Source organism: Macrosteles quadrilineatus, unplaced genomic scaffold, assembly GCF_028750875.1.
Source record: "Macrosteles quadrilineatus isolate MER2022 unplaced genomic scaffold, UCM_ALF_1.0 Scaffold_9__3_contigs__length_116548681, whole genome shotgun sequence".
Taxonomy (NCBI): domain Eukaryota; kingdom Metazoa; phylum Arthropoda; class Insecta; order Hemiptera; family Cicadellidae; genus Macrosteles; species Macrosteles quadrilineatus.
In genome coordinates, this window is record NW_026542602.1 from 94,927,627 (window position 1) to 94,947,954 (window position 20,328).

At 35.4% G+C, this 20,328-nt stretch overlaps 2 protein-coding genes across 3 annotated transcripts in view; one reads left to right on the top strand and one right to left on the bottom strand.

The window, feature by feature from the left end:
• The window catches only part of LOC129002882 (uncharacterized), a 64,576-nt gene that overhangs the window by 21,640 nt on the left and 22,608 nt on the right, over window positions 1-20,328 (bottom strand). The window lies entirely within an intron of this gene.
• Window positions 1,703-20,009, top strand: LOC129002880 (dynein regulatory complex subunit 3-like). 2 transcript variants are annotated; one of them, XM_054430990.1, is made up of 10 exons: window positions 1,703-1,964; window positions 4,165-4,322; window positions 9,706-9,831; window positions 12,422-12,591; window positions 13,241-13,450; window positions 15,561-15,701; window positions 16,712-16,913; window positions 17,575-17,772; window positions 18,371-18,510; window positions 19,796-20,009. In XM_054430990.1, the coding sequence occupies exons 1-10, from the start codon at window positions 1,802-1,804 to the stop codon at window positions 19,971-19,973; spliced, it is 1,686 nt and encodes a 561-aa protein (XP_054286965.1). In that variant the 5' UTR covers window positions 1,703-1,801; the 3' UTR covers window positions 19,974-20,009. The 2 variants fall into 2 exon arrangements, with proteins under 2 accessions (XP_054286965.1, XP_054286966.1); XM_054430991.1 differs by lacking the exon at window positions 15,561-15,701.

The window sequence follows — 20,328 nt, forward strand, 5'->3', positions numbered from 1 at the left end:
TGAGAAAAAAGGTTTTAAAGAAACATGCTTGCCTATTAATATATAGACGAGAGGTCGTCCAGTGGTCGAAACTCGACCAAAAATATGTAATGTACTCACTTCTCTATTTTCACCACACACTGTAAATAAAACATGTGATTGGAGTTTCTTCCATTTGTTTTGATTTTCTGTTTATATTTCGTTGTTATTTCGTCACCAGCATGGCAACGCATAAGATCCATGTTAATTTTTTCAAATTTTTTAATTCATTTTTTGTGCTTATCTTTGAGCCTATTTAAATTTATAAAGGGATTCTGCACACCTACAGGAAAATTGCTTTCTAACGGTATGCGCAGATTTACCCCACGATGCACACAAGCTGAGAAAAAAGGTTTTAAAGAAACATGCTTGCCTATTAATATATAGATAGATAGATAGATTATAGTTTTTGGCACAACAAGTATTTTTTTGATTTGAAAGAAGTTCTATCCTTGTTTCTCAAATCAAATATAATTCTTTTGTGGAATACATAAATCTTTATTGCCTTATGAACCTTTTTAAATGAACTAGAGTCTCAACCATCCAAATGTTAGCCTATTCCACCTAGGTTATCTGCTCCTTCCTGCTGGTAATCAAGTGGGTGGGTTAATCGTTTGCCACTTATGTTGGAATGATTTAGTTGGTAGAGAAAACCCCATTTAGGCCCTGGAATGTATTCAGAAGATAGGTGTCAGGCTTTAGGCACCTGGACATAGTTGTACTTCTGATGGTGAGTTCATAAACTACTCATACTTGTGCATATTTCCTGCTACCTACATCTATTGTCTAGGGTACAAACACACAGAACGTGCCACGTCAACAAGAGGTATCCCACGCACGCAGAATGGCACCTCTTCTCTCGCATTCCGTCAGTAGTCAAAATAGTGTGGTAGCACCATTCTATATTTATCACTCATTGTGGCATGGAAAGTGTGGCCTCAACTGTCAACGGTGTCATCAACCTGTGTGACGTGTAGACCGCCGAACCGAGAGACCTGGGGTGATCAGTCGAGTTAAAAGAGTCTGTGAGTCGCGGTCTGGTCTACACTATCCTTCCCTCCCCCGCGGTTGTCCACGGCATGGGGTGGACATGTTTCCGTTGAAAATCTTTTTTATATGTATTAACAATTAAATTGATAGTAACTCATTTCAAATTAGTTGCCGTCCTTCCCATGCATGCTCGTCACATATATTTACACGTTTGTTAATACTTTTATTACCATGGTAATTAGGCGGCCGGTGTGATTACATCGATGCAGTGCCCTTGTATTACAGGAGGCCACAAATTATCACATTTCCTTCACATCAGATGTACAGTAACAACCATCAATTTAAGGAACAAGCATCAGAGATGGTTTGGCTATGGGAAACTTACTTTCAGTAATTTTATCAGAAATATTATTACATCATATAAAAAAGAAATACTTTGCTCTATTTTATTTTGTTTGGTTGAAAATCAGCAAGATTGCTTTTAATAGTTATGCTGAAATTAACAAATACATAAGTACTAATGATTTCATTACTAAACAGCACTTGCTCAAATATTCAGTCTCAGAATGATTGATTGTTACTGATGTAATTAGTTTATCCATGTAGCTTCAACAAGGGGTAAGTTACCATGGCAACAATACAACAATGCTCTTGTTGCTTGGCAACCATAGGGTAATACAACCAAAGTCCAAGAGTAAACTACAAATACTTTAAGTGAACCGACATATTTTGAGAAGAACAGTTATACATTTTAGTAATAAAATTTGTTGCTTTATTTACCAAATACATTAAAATGGAAGTAGTTGTAAGATCAGACATCCAGCCTGGAGTTATAGACATGAACATCATTCAAGAGGCAGTTAAAGAGCAAGGACCTAAAGGTGAAGCAGGAAAACTGATTGAAGAAGAGGGGTATGACCTCAAAGAAATTGGCTACTTGAGACTGGAGTTTCTGAGTAAGCATTAACTTTAATCATGTATATGTAAAGTGAAGCCTTGTGATTTGAGTCCTCTCAATTTTGAATGCAGTAATATATTAAAAAGCATTCAAAGCGTTTGTACTGATAAAATATGATTGGTGTGGTCATACCAACACTAAACAGGTAGAAGTTAGAACTATGTTGTTATACTCAAAACTTCACCTAATGCATATATTAGTCCTTATCTTATATAACATTTTCTTTCAATTTAAAGAGATTATTAGACTTGAGGATAGCCACTCGTGAGATAATTTTCTGTCCGCCAAGCCTATCCGTAACGGCCAAGTTTTTAAAGTATAAATTCTGTAAATATTGTATAGGGTGATTTTTTTGGTGCGGTTTTTAAAACTAAATAAAAAATTAAAAACAACCAGCATTGACATAAAAATGCATTTATTTGAACTACAGTGTTATGACATTAACGTTTAAAAATGATTTCTGGCATATGGGCTCCATTCCGTTCGCGTAGAAAGCCCAATCGAGAAGTCCAATTTTCGAATACTCTTTCCAGCAGCTGTGGTTGAATTCCGCCAATAACTTGACAAATGTTAGCTTCCAAGTCATTTAAAGTTTCAACGCTATCAGGCAATATTACGGGACTTTTTCGTTCCTCAGCTAAACGAACTTGAAGTGGATTTAGAAAATGTCTGGTTCCAACAAGACGGCACGACGTGCCACACGGCAAACGACACAATTGGCCTCTTGGCAGAAACATTTGGTGAACGTATCATCTCATTTAGGGGTAGTGTCAACTGGCCCCCACGGTCGTGTGATATCACGCCAACAGACTTCTTTCTGTGGGGATATGTTAAGTCTCAAGTATACGCTGATAAGCCACAAACTTAAAAATGACTTGGAAGCTAACATTCGTCAAGTTATTGGCGGAATTCAACCACAGTTGCTGGAAAGAGTATTCGAAAATTGGACTTCTCGATTGGGCTTTCTACGCGAACGGAATGGAGCCCATATGCCAGAAATCATTTTTAAACGTTAATGTCATGACACTGTAGTTCAAATAAATGCATTTGTATGTCAATGCAGGTTGTTTTTTATTTTTTCGTTTAGTTTTAAAAACCGCACCAATAAAAAAATCACCCTTTATATAGTTCATTTTATATACAAAAATTCTAAAGACAATTTCCATTGTCACGTTGAAACTTCAATATCAATCCTAAGAAATCATTTATACTCTAAATTATTGTACAGTTTTATTTAGTTAATTTTTTTTCGGTTTAGTTATTATTGTTTGTTATATCCTTTGTGTTCAGCAGCTTGCTTGATAGAAGAAGAAGGATATAATTTATTTTATATAATAAATTATTTCTTTCTTAAGTTTATGACACAATCTATCGGACTCAGGCAAAAATGTAGAATTCAAGTAAAGAAAGTAAGTTAAGTCTAATATAACATGAATGTTTTTAAAATATAAGTGGTAAAATACTAAAGACTTCTACAGTTTACATCTTAAATCTACACAAAGTTGCAATGTGTGTTGATACGGTGTAGTATCACACTAGAAAGTAACTATAGGCCAAGTATCATTGAGGATGCACCAAGTGATATAGTCATAGTCAATAGTCTTTATTCAGACGTATACATGGATAGCTTCAAAAAAGGAGGATTACCACTTAAAGAAAAAAGATCGATGTTTTCAAAAACACTATTGTTATAGCATAAAACACACATAGGCTAGTTAAATGTTCAATGTACGAGCAATGTGATACAATATCAACAGCTAGATGTGATAGATAAAGTAAATATAAAAATTCAGAGGATATATACTCGTTCTGAAAATTACATACGGTAGCACTTTTAAAGGGTAAAGTCAATCTAAGGAGCTAAAGGGTCAGTATAAGGGCTATAGCCACCCCCCCCCCCATTAGACCCTTAAATAAACTTAAATTTAAACATAGATTTTGTCGCAATACGTAATGGAGGTTTTTATGGACACAGTACTACCGTTAAAAAAGACTTTAAAAGTCACCAAGCGGCTTTCAAAATATTGAATCTTCTGTGGGAGGACCCCCTTCTGTTGTAGAACATCCCTTTTAGCCCCCCCCCCCCCCAACAACGTCCTAGAACCGTATTCATTTGTTCCTGCAACCATTTTGTAATAAGACTAAAAATACCATCTTATGTAATCAATATTATCACAAATACTTTATGTCCATTTTAGATATTTTGCGCATTGACCACCTTTGGATGATGACGGGCCTTACCAAGCTACAACTGGGTAACAATATAATTGAGAAAATTGAGAATTTGGAAACACTGGTAAATTTAAGAGAGCTGGACCTGTCTTTCAACCGGATAAAGGTTATAGAGAACCTAGAGGTGGGTTTGATCACCTGTAATTTGATGTGAAGTCTGGATATAATGTTGGTTTGTTTATCATAAAAGTATAGTTAGTAGGTGGCAATCCACTATATCACAGAATGCAATCTGAAATCTGAAATTTAGCCATATGTTAAGTTTATGTGGTGGAAGTATGAGGAACAGGCTTTTTTTAAACAAAACAATGACGGTAAAACCTGAAAGACTACCGCTGGGCCAAGCGGCAAGAGTTTGAAGAGTGTGAATCTTAAGTCCAATGCTGGACCCATGCTGTGTCATTAATTCGACAAGCGAAGAAAATGGATTGCTAATAAACAGAGGTGCCCATCCCCCCCAAACCCAGAGGCGCAACCCCCCCCCCCCAAGCCAAAGGAGTATTCCCCCCCCCAATTTATGCTGCCGTCTATTTAAACCTACCCTCCACCTGCCAATGTATCTGGCAATTTCCCTTTACCTCATAAAAAGAGCATTTCAAGTATTTAGTAAACTTGAGGTAAAGAAAAACAAACTTGCTGATAATCAATATTAAATGTTTAATTGGAAACGTCATTTAACAATACATCATTATATCTAACTAACGGACAAATTCGAAGTTTTTCAATTTACAATTCAGATACTGTATTGTCAACCAACATGTGCTCAACATACTCGGTGAATTACTCTACTCCAACACAGTATTGTAACTGTACAATATATTAGGTGGCGTTAATTTTTACAGGGCTTAAGAATTCAAACAGCTTTAAGAGCATTAATAATACTTTGACAAAAAGTATCTGGTTTCAAAATTATAGGCAGAGAGTCACGAAATAGGGCAGACTTGTTGCTCGCCACTCCCACCCAGGCTGCCTTCTACAAAAATCGCCGGGCAAAATACACAAAATACCTTAATTGCCACTAGCACAAAAGGTTTTTGTGACGAAGTAATCTTATAATTCATTTTGATAGCCCCAGGATTGCCTTTTATGACTAATAGTGATAGAAACGCATCTTGTCATACAATCCTTAATAATATATGTACGGTAGTGTCGTATTTTACTTACATATGTTTTGCTACATATGTTTTGGCGGTTCTTTAACATATTTAGACTTCCATATGTAACTTACACCATCGTCAGACTTACAAAAGGATCGACTTCTGTAGGTGTCGTCAGAATATGTTACAAACATTTAACACAAAACACAAAACTATTACAGATAGGCCTATCAATTCATGCGTGGACATTGCTGCGGGCAAGACTGGAAGTAAACTGAATCAGGTTATGACAGACCGACGTGGTCTCTGGATTGTCGTCTGCGTTTTCAACAGATTTTAGGACTAATTGTAGTGACAGAGGAGAGTGTTGAAAATATTATGGGATTCATAATTGAGTTTTCCATTCAAAACTATTGACAATAATAACCAATTTTTATGCTGGTTATAAATGATGGTCTCGAAATTCTACATTACTGCGTGATAAGAAATGTATTAAATACTTTGGAAGAGTTTGGAATACCGGTATCGGCCTATAAATAAATAAAACTAGGGACAGCACACAATTTTTGAGTGAAAACACTCAATATGAATCCCATTATATTTTCAACACTCTTCTCAGTCACTACAACAATAGTCCAATATCAGCTGTTGAAAACGCACAAAACAGACGACAATCCAGAGACCACGTCGGTCCGTCATAACCTGAACTGATTCAGTTTACTTCCAGTCCTGCCCGTGCCAATGTACTGACTCTTGTGCATTGATAGGCATATCTGTAATCGTTTTGTGTTTATATTAAGGATTGTCTGATAAGGTGCGTTTTACCATTCTTAGAAGCAATCTTAATTACGAATGGCAGAATGTTGTTGGTGTTGATTGTTGAGCTAACTTAGAAAAAGTTTTTCAGTCTGTTTATACTAAATTCTACATTCATTATGACAGCTAACAAAAAAATATCCCCCCCCCCAAAATCTCCCTAAAGAAGTTCCCCCCCCCCAAAATTCCTGTGGCGCAAACGCGCCACGGTCCCCCCCTCTGGGCACCCCTGCTAATAAAGAAGAAGTTGTGAATGTTGGTTTCAATGTGCAATCAAATGCTATCCCAAACTGCATCATTTGCTACTTTGATTTATTCTAGATCCTTGCTAAGTAAGAGTTTTCTGAGGTAAAAGGGGCTTTAATGGAGGAAAAGATTAATAATTAATTGTTGTCAAAGGGATAAACATATACACATATATTGTGTTAAAGATAAAGATAAGAAACAAAAATCCCTTTAAAATAAAAATATTCTTTCTGCAAGGAAAATCATTGTGTCAAGCAATTAATATGGTAGTTTTTTTTTTACTTTCTCCCCTTATAAATAGTATATGGACAAATTATTGTTTTTGTCAACATTTTCAAGTTTGAGATTTGAGTGGATATATCCGTTATGGGTCCCACTGAATCCAAAAAAGTGGTTTTCACAGTGATTTATGTGTACAGAGCTACAGACCACACCTGTAGTCCGATTTTGATTAAATTTGGTATGTAGGTACTATATTAATCTATGGTATCTCCAGGGGCCCATTTCATAATAAACTACAAGTTACAAGTTACAACTTGTAACTTGTAATTTCCATTAGATTTGCATTGGGCGATCTACTAATAGCTGATTTACTAACAGGGGTGCCCAGAGGGGGGGACCGTGGCGCGTTTGCGCCACAGGAATTTTGGGGGGGGAACTTCTTTAGGGAGATTTTGGGGGGGGGATATTTTTTTGTTAGCTGTCATAATGAATGTAGAATTTAGTATAAACAGACTGAAAAACTTTTTCTAAGTTAGCTCAACAATCAACACCAACAACATTCTGCCATTCGTAATTAAGATTGCTTCTAAGAATGGTAAAACGCACCTTATCAGACAATCCTTAATATAAACACAAAACGATTACAGATATGCCTATCAATGCACAAGAGTCAGTACATTGGCACGGGCAGGACTGGAAGTAAACTGAATCAGTTCAGGTTATGACGGACCGACGTGGTCTCTGGATTGTCGTCTGTTTTGTGCGTTTTCAACAGCTGATATTGGACTATTGTTGTAGTCACTGAGAAGAGTGTTGAAAATATAATGGGATTCATATTGAGTGTTTTCACTCAAAAATTGTGTGCTGTCCCTAGTTTTATTTATTTATAGGCCGATACCGGTATTCCAAACTCTTCCAAAGTATTTAATACATTTCTTATCACGCAGTAATGTAGAATTTCGAGACCATCATTTATAACCAGCATAAAAATTGGTTATTATTGTCAATAGTTTTGAATGGAAAACTCAATTATGAATCCCATAATATTTTCAACACTCTCCTCTGTCACTACAATTAGTCCTAAAATCTGTTGAAAACGCAGACGACAATCCAGAGACCACGTCGGTCTGTCATAACCTGATTCAGTTTACTTCCAGTCTTGCCCGCAGCAATGTCCACGCATGAATTGATAGGCCTATCTGTAATAGTTTTGTGTTTTGTGTTAAATGTTTGTAACATATTCTGACGACACCTACAGAAGTCGATCCTTTTGTAAGTCTGACGATGGTGTAAGTTACATATGGAAGTCTAAATATGTTAAAGAACCGCCAAAACATATGTAGCAAAACATATGTAAGTAAAATACGACACTACCGTACATATATTATTAAGGATTGTATGACAAGATGCGTTTCTATCACTATTAGTCATAAAAGGCAATCCTGGGGCTATCAAAATGAATTATAAGATTACTTCGTCACAAAAACCTTTTGTGCTAGTGGCAATTAAGGTATTTTGTGTATTTTGCCCGGCGATTTTTGTAGAAGGCAGCCTGGGTGGGAGTGGCGAGCAACAAGTCTGCCCTATTTCGTGACTCTCTGCCTATAATTTTGAAACCAGATACTTTTTGTCAAAGTATTATTAATGCTCTTAAAGCTGTTTGAATTCTTAAGCCCTGTAAAAATTAACGCCACCTAATATATTGTACAGTTACAATACTGTGTTGGAGTAGAGTAATTCAATTCACCGAGTATGTTGAGCACATGTTGGTTGACAATACAGTATCTGAATTGTAAATTGAAAAACTTCGAATTTGTCCGTTAGTTAGATATAATGATGTATTGTTAAATGACGTTTCCAATTAAACATTTAATATTGATTATCAGCAAGTTTGTTTTTCTTTACCTCAAGTTTACTAAATACTTGAAATGCTCTTTTTATGAGGTAAAGGGAAATTGCCAGATACATTGGCAGGTGGAGGGTAGGTTTAAATAGACGGCAGCATAAATTGGGGGGGGGAATACTCCTTTGGCTTGGGGGGGGGGGTTGCGCCTCTGGGTTTGGGGGGGATGGGCACCTCTGTTTACTAATAATATTAGTTTGTACTTTATTATGAAATGGGCCCCAGGTGTTTTCAAAATTTTTGATTTCATAATGGTGATTTTCCCATAGAAATCAATAAACAACCGGAAAAAAAAATTTTCACGAATGGCCCGATTGGTTTTGATAAAATTTTAGTACGTTATACCCTAGTTCTGAACAAGTTGGTACAAATCCCATTTTTATAAAAATTACGGTTCAAAATGTATTGTTACATGTTATTTTCCCATAAAAACCCCATAAATAAAAAAGAAAAAAATCAGATTTCATGAAAGATGCTGGTTTTGATTAAAATTAATGTGCGATGGTCCTTATAATTCTAAACAAAATAGTGCAACCCCCATTGCTTTAACAATATTGATGCTTAGCAGTCCCAGATTAGCTGTATTTTTAAAAAGAGCTTTCAAAACAAGAGAACAATGTCATCACTGTATGAGGATGTCTATAAACAAAAACTACTGTCCACTGCTCAGTTATTACTAAAAAAAAGGCATCAACTGAGTTCTATATTAATTATTGCAACAATCAATATTAATACTTTACTTTGAAATGGCGACCATACGAAAGTAGGTATTTTAAGCCAAGTATGAATTGAGATGAGTGTAGGATGAGTGGCGCAATCTTGTAGACTTGTTAGTGACTGGCCGACATATTTCTTAGCTGTTAATTAATAGCCCATTCAGCCAATGGCAACTAAGAAACTTACAGTTTATAGTGGAATCCGAACCACAGTTTTGCCTTGTAATTAACATTGTAATTTGCATTAATATTCAACAGTCTAAGAATATAACAGAGTAACAGCTATTGGAACTAGCATTGCCTATAGTCAATGGAACTATAGGCAAGCTGCGGAATAAACACAGCAACATACTCTCTGAAGCCCTCATGAGCGCAGGGATTGCCTGCCATGTTCAACATAAGTATGTATGGTTTTTTTGGCCCACCCATTTATTTAAAATAAAGCTACCTATGTTTTACATTTGAAATTTCACTTTATTTATAGAATTGAATGCATCTTTGTTTCAGAATCTGGGGAAAGTTGAAACTCTAACATTGTTTCAGAACTGCATTAAAAAAGTTGAAAATTTGGATTGCTTGAAAAAATTGGAAATATTCAGTATTGGAAATAACGATATTGAAGATGAGAGATGTGTAAGGTTATTCCAAATAATTAATTAATACATGTACTTTTTAAAGAGATTAAAAAAAAAAATAATTTAGTTCATCAAAGTACTTTTGTATGGTTATTGGTACCGTAATGGAGAAATATAAAAAAATTGTAAATTTAAAATTTCCATGTTATTCTTATGTAGAATATTGTAAAATGTTCTAGTTTGCTTTGTAATGAATATATTTTGATTAAACTTGGCAAATTTATTTATCTTATACTAAACTATAAACATATATGAAACACACTTTATCAGTTTCCTTGTAGCAGCAAACCTCGGTACTCGTTGAACCTACTGTTATTTAAATTTAGGCCTAATTGAAAATCAATTCACACAAATGGAAATTCGCTTAGTCAGCAGGTTTGCTGGGGCGGGGGTATTAAGTTCTATAAATTGTCCGCAAAATCATCGTTTTTGGTTAACTTCAAATAGGGAACAGAACCTATGGTCATTTTTTTGGTTCGCTAACCTCAAACTTTGTTTGATGTATATTATAAAACCGCTGCTAATTACACAACATTTGAAGTTATGTTTGTAAACAACAGAAATGTAAACATTGATGACGACTTGTTCAAATGATGTGGTCTAAATTTGTTATGATTAGAAGGTTATAACCACAGTATGATGAAAATAGTTGTTCATCACATGGAGCAAAAGTGTCTTTTTGGTACTTAATTGTATTTCCAAGCTCGGCTGGACCTCACCAAAAGAGCCACTCTCGTCCTAGTGATGAAAACTAATATTACAGGTTTACCCAAAAGAGAAGTATAGTCCTGGATAAAAATGTATGCTAATCAAAAGAAAATTAATTCATGTAAATAAACTCACAGATGATGTGGATTGTGATCTTTTGACTTTAGATTTAATATGAAGTTTAAATGGTTATTGAATTTGCATCCATCCATGTGGTCACTGGGCAATTCATACATGTTTCTGGACAAAGACTCAGTTAATAACAATTAATAATATTCATTCTGATAACCCTGGGACTACGTATTTATGACTTTAAGTAAATACTGTAAGCCTAAAAAAGTCATATTAACAATTAACAAGATGAGCACTTTATCCACCACCTGTTACCAAAAGTAAATAGAGATCAGAATTTGAATACTGTAATAGTATATTTCGTACCTAGGGCCGAAAATGAGGTTTTGCCGGCTCAAGATAGTTTCGAAACGATGTCGAGAACTTAAAACGATCGAGAGCTGCAAAACCATTTCGGTCCATGGTACAAATGCTATTTTTCACCACACTATACCCTATTACCACTATTCACCTCAATAATAATGCACACTGATAGTCAACACAACTACAACTTTAAGGTTATGTGAAGAAATAATTTGAGGTATCAGCAAAAATAATAGTAAATAGTTGCTAGGCAACGGTAACAATAAAACAATTCTATTGCAATGCTATGGATACTGATTGTGTATTTAATATGCCTTCATGTTTTAAGTAAGTAGCGGGCAGCTGATTTTGTGTCCCTAGGGATGTAAAAACCCGCTCGGTCCCCAAATAACGATGACAGCTGGCATGGCCAGCAAAAGGTAACTTTCAGCCACCAATTAACGTATGTAAAACAGCTAAAACATTGTGTGGTGAAAAATATTTTCTAAAATGGTTTAAAGTTCCCTTGTTCTGTCAAATGACCCTTTTTGTTAGTAGCTCAAATACTATAGACTGCTAGAGTCCAACATATATCAGTAGTGACATAAACATCTGGTCGGCCATCCATGCTGTTGTCTAGATCTGTTTAACCATTGAAACACAAACATACAATCATAGATAAAACAACAAAGACATGACAAAAATACAGTGAACAAATATGACATTAAAATTTGACAAAAGCTGGCCAGTTACCTGTATTACGGGAGACATCCAGCTTATGAAGATTTATTTGTTCATTTTTTAAAACGTATGTCTTTCATATACACACCATCTGGCGTCTGGTTGTCTGTCATATGATTGGTCATATGTAGTCATATAAGTTGTTTCAACAGATCTTGAACAACAGTTTGACAGAAGTTGTTGCCAACTTGTATTGATGACTTGATTGACTTGTTTTTGTCACTCATGATAATGGACTCCAGCTTTGTGAAACTGTCTGGCATAAATACACACAAAAAAAAGGATCTTTTGACAGAGTTAGGTAACTTAATAAACTATTTCAGCTTACATTCAGTTGTCTAGAGGCTGTTACACCATTAAAATAAAATATTTCTAAGCTAATGTAAAAATTTAACCACATTGAACACCAAAGGCTATTTTTCAACAAATTATCGTTGCATTCAATCTTATTCACAATACCTTCTACGTTGAAAAATTGATTCTAAACCTTCATGATTATTATTTTGACTGTCAATTTACCTCTTAAAATATTTAGGCCATAATCCTAAGAAATGAGGTAATAGGTACCAGAAACGTTAATTGTTTATATCATAAATGTAGTCGCACATTATAAATCAGTCAGTCGTCACTCGTCAGCATTTATTGTGTGCATTATAAAGAATCTTGTAGTAAGAATTGTAGAAGATGCATTCAGCCAGATGTAACTTTGTTTTGTCATACTTCAGGTTCTTTACCTGCGAAATTTCAAGAACCTGAAATCGTTGAACATGGCAGGCAATCCCTGCGCTCATGAGGGCTTCAGAGAGTATGTTGCTGCGTTTATTCCGCAGCTTGTCTATTACGAGTACCGACTACTCACTGAGAAAGAAATACAACTTGCTCGCAGCAAATACTTGTGAGTTCAAGTTGACATTTTCACTAAATTAGTATTTTGAGTAGTGTTTTGCAAAAACGTTTCGTTTCCCCTTTCAAAGTCGTATGTGTCATTAAAGTGGTTTCTTGGACGGTATTTTCAGTGTTTTTTTTTACCTTATCGAAGCAGTTCTAGTAACTAAGCCTTCACTAACTTATAATCTACGGAATTTTGTATGACAATATCCTACTGTCTTATCTGTAGATGTATCCAGTGTTCCAAATACACCTTAGTTTCATTTTGTTTTTCCAACCTCCTGACTTTGATATAAATTAGCAACATCCAAGAGAGCAGAATAATATCCTTTCCTCTCCAACCGATGACTCGCTGTCTACACAAATTCCAGGTAAAATGGGCAATTACATTTTAGACAAAGGGCCTATAAAGCCTTCTGAAAAAAACTTGTGAAAGTATTCCACAAAAGACTTTTAGAGGAGAAGCAGAAAACTATTCCAAACAATTGGCTGATATATACTCAAGAACTAAAGAAGTTAAGTTTTAAGGGTTTTTATAAAAGACTGTCACTATTCCTTCCATTGATGGCTGAATCACTAAGAGAAGAAAAAAGCTGTGACTATCTGACTATGCTGGGGTCTACTAATACAAATCTAACCAGCATCTGACATTACAGGAAAGATCTGGAGCAAGTTGAGAAAGAGGAGGGCATTGCTGAAGCGGAGGAACGAAAGGCCTGTGAACGAAGAACAAGAGAACTTCTGCACTCAGAGGCCTTTGTGGAACAGATGGACGGTGATCAGTTGAGTGAGGCTATGTTCAGTTGTGACCCGAGCGGCCGAGCTTTGCAACTAATGGATGAGGAGGCAGAAGAACTGTTTAGTAGGTAAAGAAAGTGCTTATTAATTTTTATAATATAGTCCTTACGGTAGTGGCAATTTTTAACACTTTTGACCTCTCCTCTCTGTATAAGTTGTGTGTGAAATGTGCTACTATGTCTTATTTGTGGTGTATAGGTTCTCACGTGTTTACAACCACCAGTCCTAAATTGAAACACAATGGTCAACTCGGTTCCCAAATAATATTCTCTCTGGATCTCCATGTGTGTGCATAACCAAATGTCTGGAATTTACATTATGTACTATAATTAGTTATTAACTATAATTAATATTTTTACTATAATTAATTATTTTTTTGTGTGACCTATCTATCTAATATTTGTCAGAAACAAATTAAGTTAGTTTGGTCCAGTCATGCGCCAATCGCCAAGCACGAAACATTTGACGTTCGGCTATCTAATTGTCTTGCTATTCGCTAATTACATTAGTAGACGTCAACATACATGTGTTGTTTTCCGAGCAACTGTTCGTTTCTGGAATAGCAAATATTCGTTCACTTTGATGTGTGCAAAAATACCGACAATGAACAGGAAAACACGAGCACGAATGTTTCCTGCTCGACAAATAGACAAACACCTTTCCACACTACTCGCAATTCAGAGAGTCGCTGCTTGGTGCTTGGCGATTGGTGCATGTCTGGAGCCTGCTTTAGAAAGAATAAGTGTTCAAACAAAAACGGCATAGTTTAATAAACTCAGAAAATCAAAACCTTTGTTTACATAATGTACAGTATATTTTAACTGAAATAGTATATTTGGTACCTAGGGCAGAAAATGAAGTTTTGCCGGCTAGATATAGTTTTTAAGTTCGAGACCAAGTCGAGAGAAAACGATCGAGAGCTGCAAAACCATTTTGGTCCGTATTACGAACACTATTTTTCCCACTTACCACTATTTACCACAATAATAATGCACACTAACATTCAACACAACTACAACTTAAAGGTTATGTGAAGAAATAATTTGATGAATCAGCAAAAATAATAATACTGTATGTAGATAGTTGCGGAGCAGCAGTTGAGGTGACAATAAAACAAGTTTATTAGCAGTGATACTGATTGTGTATATTTTATTTTAATATGCATTAATGGTTTAAGAAAATAAGCAAACAGCTGATTTTCAGCCCTAGGGATGTAAAAACCTGCTTAGTCCCCAAATGACGATGACAGCTGGCATGTTCCTTGGTTTTGGGCCTCCAATAAACGTTTGTAAAACGGCTAAAAACATCGTAGTGTGGTGAAAAGAGTTTTTACTGTTATTCAATGTTACATAACTATTATTGTTTTTTGTTCCTCAAAATACAGGGTGACACAAAGGAACCGGACGTTTTTTAAACAGCTGTTCCATTGTGCTTGCACGTGATAGGAAAGATTGAAGTTATGTCATTACCTTCAGTAAGGCTTGCCATTTTTGTTGAAGTGGCTCAGTGGACCATAGACCATCGCGTTTTCGCATACGACACTTTGGTCCGAAATGGTGAATCCGTCGTCAAATCCAGCGGGAATTTAGTCGACATTTTAATATTGAACGCCATGGAACGGTTCCAAGTTGAAATACGCTATTAAGATAGGTTTCAGGGTTCCGAACAACTGGGAATATAACAAGAAAGAAACCACCAGGCCTTGTCAGAACTTCGAGAACACCCGAAAACATTGCTAGAAAGAGAGCAGTATTGAATGTTTCCTAAGGTGATTTCTAGCTTTGGTGACATGCCGTGGCCGCCAAGATCACCCGGCTTGTCCACTAGTGATTATATCCTTTGGGGGTTTCTTAAGGAGCGTGTTCATGCTCACAAACTACTCTAGGGGATTTGAAGTTTGCAATCATAGAAGATATCAAATGGCATTGAACCTCCTGACCCGAGTTTCAGATGATTTTCAGACCAGAATGAACATTTGTAGATAAGTACATGGCCGCCATTTGCATGACGTCATTTTCAAATAATGACGGTTTTATAACAAATGGCAAATGTTTACCTCACTATGTACAGTATTAAATCCAGTTTATTCCTTATAACTACTGTGTACTACTTATTTAAAAAATGTCCGGTTCCTTTGTGTCACCCTGTACTTATTAAATTCAATTTTTATTACCGTAGCTTTCAAGAGCAAGTTAGGTCAGTTACAACTGAAATCTTCAATCTTGGGCAACAACAGTTGAAGCTACGCAATGAAGAAATCCAACAGTTCATGCAGTGTGTTCAACAAGCTAAAAGCCGCAGCCAGAAGAAAAGCCAACAGTGAGTTGATTTACAGTAATATCAGGGAGATCTGCTATAAGATCTGACTACTTTTGTAATGTTAATAGTGGATTATAACTCTACTTCTTACGTCAATAAAGGTCGGTTAGGTAATAATTTGGTCATTTCATATGCTCCTTGAATAATCTGACTTTTTCCACTACTGTTCCGAAGGTGACAAATTAATGGGGTTGTACTGTACTCTAGTTTATTGGCATTAATTTAAATTTAATTTGTCTAGTCCCATTCACAGTTAATATAAAACTCGCAGACTTTTTTACAGTAAGTATTGTATTTCCCTTCCAGTGCAAGGCCCCATGTGGCCGCACCTTTCACACTTTCCAAGGCTTGCCCTGCTTGCCAACATTAACTTAGTTTTTACCAAGTCGTACTATAAAGTCAAAACCAACCCCTTTACTTGCATCACTTTCAAGATAGTAATTTTATAACCATTTTTCTCTACGCAACCACCTTCCTGTTTAGTATTTCAAACTGTACTTAAAATCAATGGAATTGAATTTTCTTTTCACTTGAAATGACAATGGCTAGTGGATAATCAATAGAATAAGAGCTTTTATGTCTTTACCCAGCCAGGGTAGCTGGAGTGGTTAAAGCGCTCACCTAACAATCAAAACGTCGCCGGTCCGATCCTAAGAAAAGTCAGTACCTAGCTTTTGATGATTCGATACTGGACCTAACCGTCCCTGATCATTGGGCTTAAAATAAATGATCCTGATTGATGAAAAAGCTAATCTTAGTCAATGCTTCACAATGATGATCAAAGCTACACAGATCATCTCACGACATTCTACACCCATCCTTCACTCGTATTTGGGTAGAAATACGCACCTAGGTAGCATCCCCATCTCATAATGATGATAATGAGGTCCAAACAATTTTTGAACTACAAAACCTGGAAGGATTGATTCATACAATAAATTTCCAAAAAAAAATGATAGTTTTCTTGACTAGTACATCAGTTTAAAATATATGTTGCCTTTCATTGGCAGGATTGTAGAAGAATTCACAACCAGCAAAAACCAGATATTTGTCAGAGTTCAGGAGCTAATGGCAGCATCAAGAGAAAATGAAGCAGACAAAGAATCAATAGCAGTCACTATCGGGGCAAAAATAACTGAGTTTCATGATCTTTGTCAGAAAACATGGAAGAGTCTAATGGGCATAGAGCTGGTCTTGTTTGAGCAGTTTGAGGTATGTTTTTAAAGCGTGCAAGCAGTAAGTAGTGTAGCAAATTCTGAACAAGGTCTCGAGAAAATGTGTATCCTGGGCCCCCGATTTGACCTGGTCGGAAAAACAAATTAATAGGAGTAAGGTATACAAAATAATTTATAGACCCATAGTTACTAGTAAATTTAGGGATTACATCTTTAGATGATTATCAATTGGCTATAATTAATATGTTAAAAATTAAAATTCACTGGACCAAAAGTATTTAGTGCCATTGGACACCTGGGCCCTCCTCAATGCCTTGCATCTCGCCTGCAACTTGAAGTTTTCAAGGTAGCCACTGACCACAAAATTCAAAGTAGTTTACAATGAATGACACTTATTAACTTTTGCTAAGTAATTTTATCTTTCATTCAGTTTTTTTCTGTCAGAAGCAATAATAAAACTGAATAGTTAGTGATATTTGACAAGGCCACAACAAGGTCTGGAAATAACACAACTCTCTTTTCAACTTGGACCTTTCTCAGTTGAAAGTTCTGTCAGTGACAGGGAAATATTCTAAATGTTTGTGTACAGTACAAAGTAAAGTGTTGTGTTTCTTGTGCCATATTGGACTCATTCTATTTGAGTAAGCCTGCTGAAAAAAAATGAAAATATTTAATATCCGTAAAATGTTTCATTTCAGGAGCTGAATGTTGAGTTTGAGAAGAATCTTGAGGACATGGTTACTCAGTTTATTGAGGAAGCTCAAGTACATTTCACTCTGATACGAGAACACGAGAATATATTTAGTCAAGTTTTAAAAGATCTTGCAATGAGGTTCCTTACACATCTTACCTCTCGAAGAGATGACTTATCCATGTTACCATCAACGCTACAGGAGGTAATAAATCATATTTGTTAATTATTTTATTTTTTTATTTTTTACTCAACTTCACATTTTGTGTTTAGGGTTTTTACCATTCAGTCTCAATGAACTTGGATGGACTTTTATAGTCAAATTTTGTGGGTTTCTAAATCTTAAGAGAATTATTAGTCTTGTATCAATGCATAGTTTTCAATACTCGGATTACTGTTAACAGGACAGCTTCTTTCCAATTGCAATATTTACATTTAAGTGCTGTAGGAAGTGATTATTGCAAATAATGGAACTAAATTTCTGTGCTTTATTTGATTATATTTTATTATCTACATGACTTTTTTTAGCATTTCAACTCAGTAAGACAGGTAGGCCTTATCCCTAATGTAGGTTACGTTTTTTCTATACTTAATTTGTCCCAGACATTAGACGGATAAACCTGCATTATTATTTGTGTCTAAGGATGAGTAATGGAATCATACAAATGCTTAAAAAAGAAGCATCCAACTAGGTAGTGGATTAGTGAACATATACTACACCCTCCCAGTTCTGTAAGTGTAGGAGTCAGCTGTAGTTATGAGAGGTTCAGGTTGCATATGTTTGTCACTATCAATTGTTGCAGATAATGACAGACAAGGAGACTCTAGCTGCAGCCCTTGCTGTGTCACATGACCTTCATCTACAAGTGATAGACAACAGAGAGGATCAGCTGATCACTAGAGTGAGAGGATGGCACAGAGACCTGTGTGATGACCTACAGACGTGAGTCATAAGAACATGAGTTTTACGAGGATGGGTAAAAAGTTCACCTACCAACTAACCAAATGAGGTGGTCAAAACCGATTAACCTATTTTTTACAAGAGTATTTAACATTTTTTTTGTTATTTTAATAGTTGGCATCTAAAAATCTACGATTTTATACAAAAAGTCTATTCCCTAAAAAGTTAATACACAGTTGTTTTCTAAACTATTATCCATAATGTTGTCTGCTCCATTACATTCTGTTGAGCAAGCCAATCCAACCTACTCGGTTCCGAACCATGATGGGCAGTTCCCTTTTAGTTTCAGCTTAACACAATTCAAGAGTGTTTTACTATTCAAAAATTGAAAATTCAGATCCCACAGGTCATTAGGGCAGGTTGAGCAGAAATTTTTATGAGTTGAGTAGTTGGAGTTGATAAGTTTATTGGTAGAGTTTTGAAAAGTTCCATTGTTGACCTGAAATATGTTATTCTTGCTGAACAATAGACAGAGTATTGGGATGTTTATTTCAGCTGTCATATTTACGCTAGCCTACATTAAAAACAATGACCGAAGAAATATCATGCATGTACTTTGAATATTAATTAATATTGAATTGAAAATAGAATTATTGTAATTTGTTCAAGTGAGACGAACATAAGAAACCCTGAAGATGTAAACTAAACTTGAACTTCAAATTTTAGTCTCAAAATAACTATATCAACTGACATAGTGTAAGTCACAATCTGCGACTTACACTAAGTAAAGTCATAATCTAACTAAATAAGTCATGGAAGTTATCGTTAAAATCAAATAATTAAAAATTATAAAAGGGTATTTTGATTCACAGCAAAACCCTATGGTTTTGGTGGGTCTCCATCAAAAATCTGTTTGATTGAGACCCACCAAAACCATAGGGTCGAACCAGTGTTCAAATAGGTTTTTTCTTGTATGAACTATGTTTTATTTCAATTACTAAATTACAATAGGTTATTTTTAATTCAGTGTAACAGTTACTTGTTAATACAATTTTTAGACACCTAGGCTGAATTTATTCTCTGAAGGAGTCTTTTAAATTGTTGGTTTAAAATAAGCAGGTAAAAATGAAAATTAACACATTGTTAAATATTCAGCTTAAATTACACCTACTATTGGCTTTGTTTCCACTGAAACTCATACCTAAAACGGATTATTCTGAGTGTAAAGTGTAACATGTTTAATCATCACAACTGGATGTTAAAATACCTGCAAAACATACATTTATAACCGCTTCTTGTAACTAGTAACAGGAAGGGTATTTTCCAGGGAAGAGATTTCGCGCAATCGAGCGACTGTTTTGGAAATCAACCATTTCCTGGACATTCAGAAAGAAGAGTTTGACTTATTCAACCTAGACTTGGGGGATGATGATTTCCTACTTGGAGAGGAAAACATTGTCTCTTCCTCTACACCACGGTCTGGCTCATTGACCAACCGGATTTAGATAGTTGAATATGTTTTAAGAAATAAATAAATCTTTTATAAGTGGTAATGGTTTTATGGTTGATTTTACTGTTGAAAACCCATCAGAATAACTTTAGATCTGGTGACTGTTGACAAATATTCTCTCGTAGTTAATTGACTTTAATACTGTTAACGATGTTTAAAGACACGATCAATTTTACTCTTCAAAGCTATTCATTGGATAAGAATGTTTGTAAAGTTTTAAATCTAGCAAATATCAGCAATTTTTTGGTTTAAATCATCGTAATTTATATTTATGTTATAAATCAAAATTGGTTTTAAGTTTCATAATTAATTGGGTTTGACCTTTGTTGTTGGTGTTCATCTTTTTAAAA

Excerpts from the sequence above, each read along its gene's own strand:
- LOC129002880 (XM_054430990.1), top strand. The coding sequence starts at position 1,802 with ATGGAAGTAGTTGTAAGATCAGACATCCAGCCTGGAGTTATAGACATG. Across the intron at positions 9,832-12,421 it reads ATATTGAAGATGAGAGATGT|GTTCTTTACCTGCGAAATTT; the intron begins GTAAGGTTATTC and ends GTCATACTTCAG. Across the intron at positions 13,451-15,560 it reads GCAGAAGAACTGTTTAGTAG|CTTTCAAGAGCAAGTTAGGT; the intron begins GTAAAGAAAGTG and ends TTATTACCGTAG.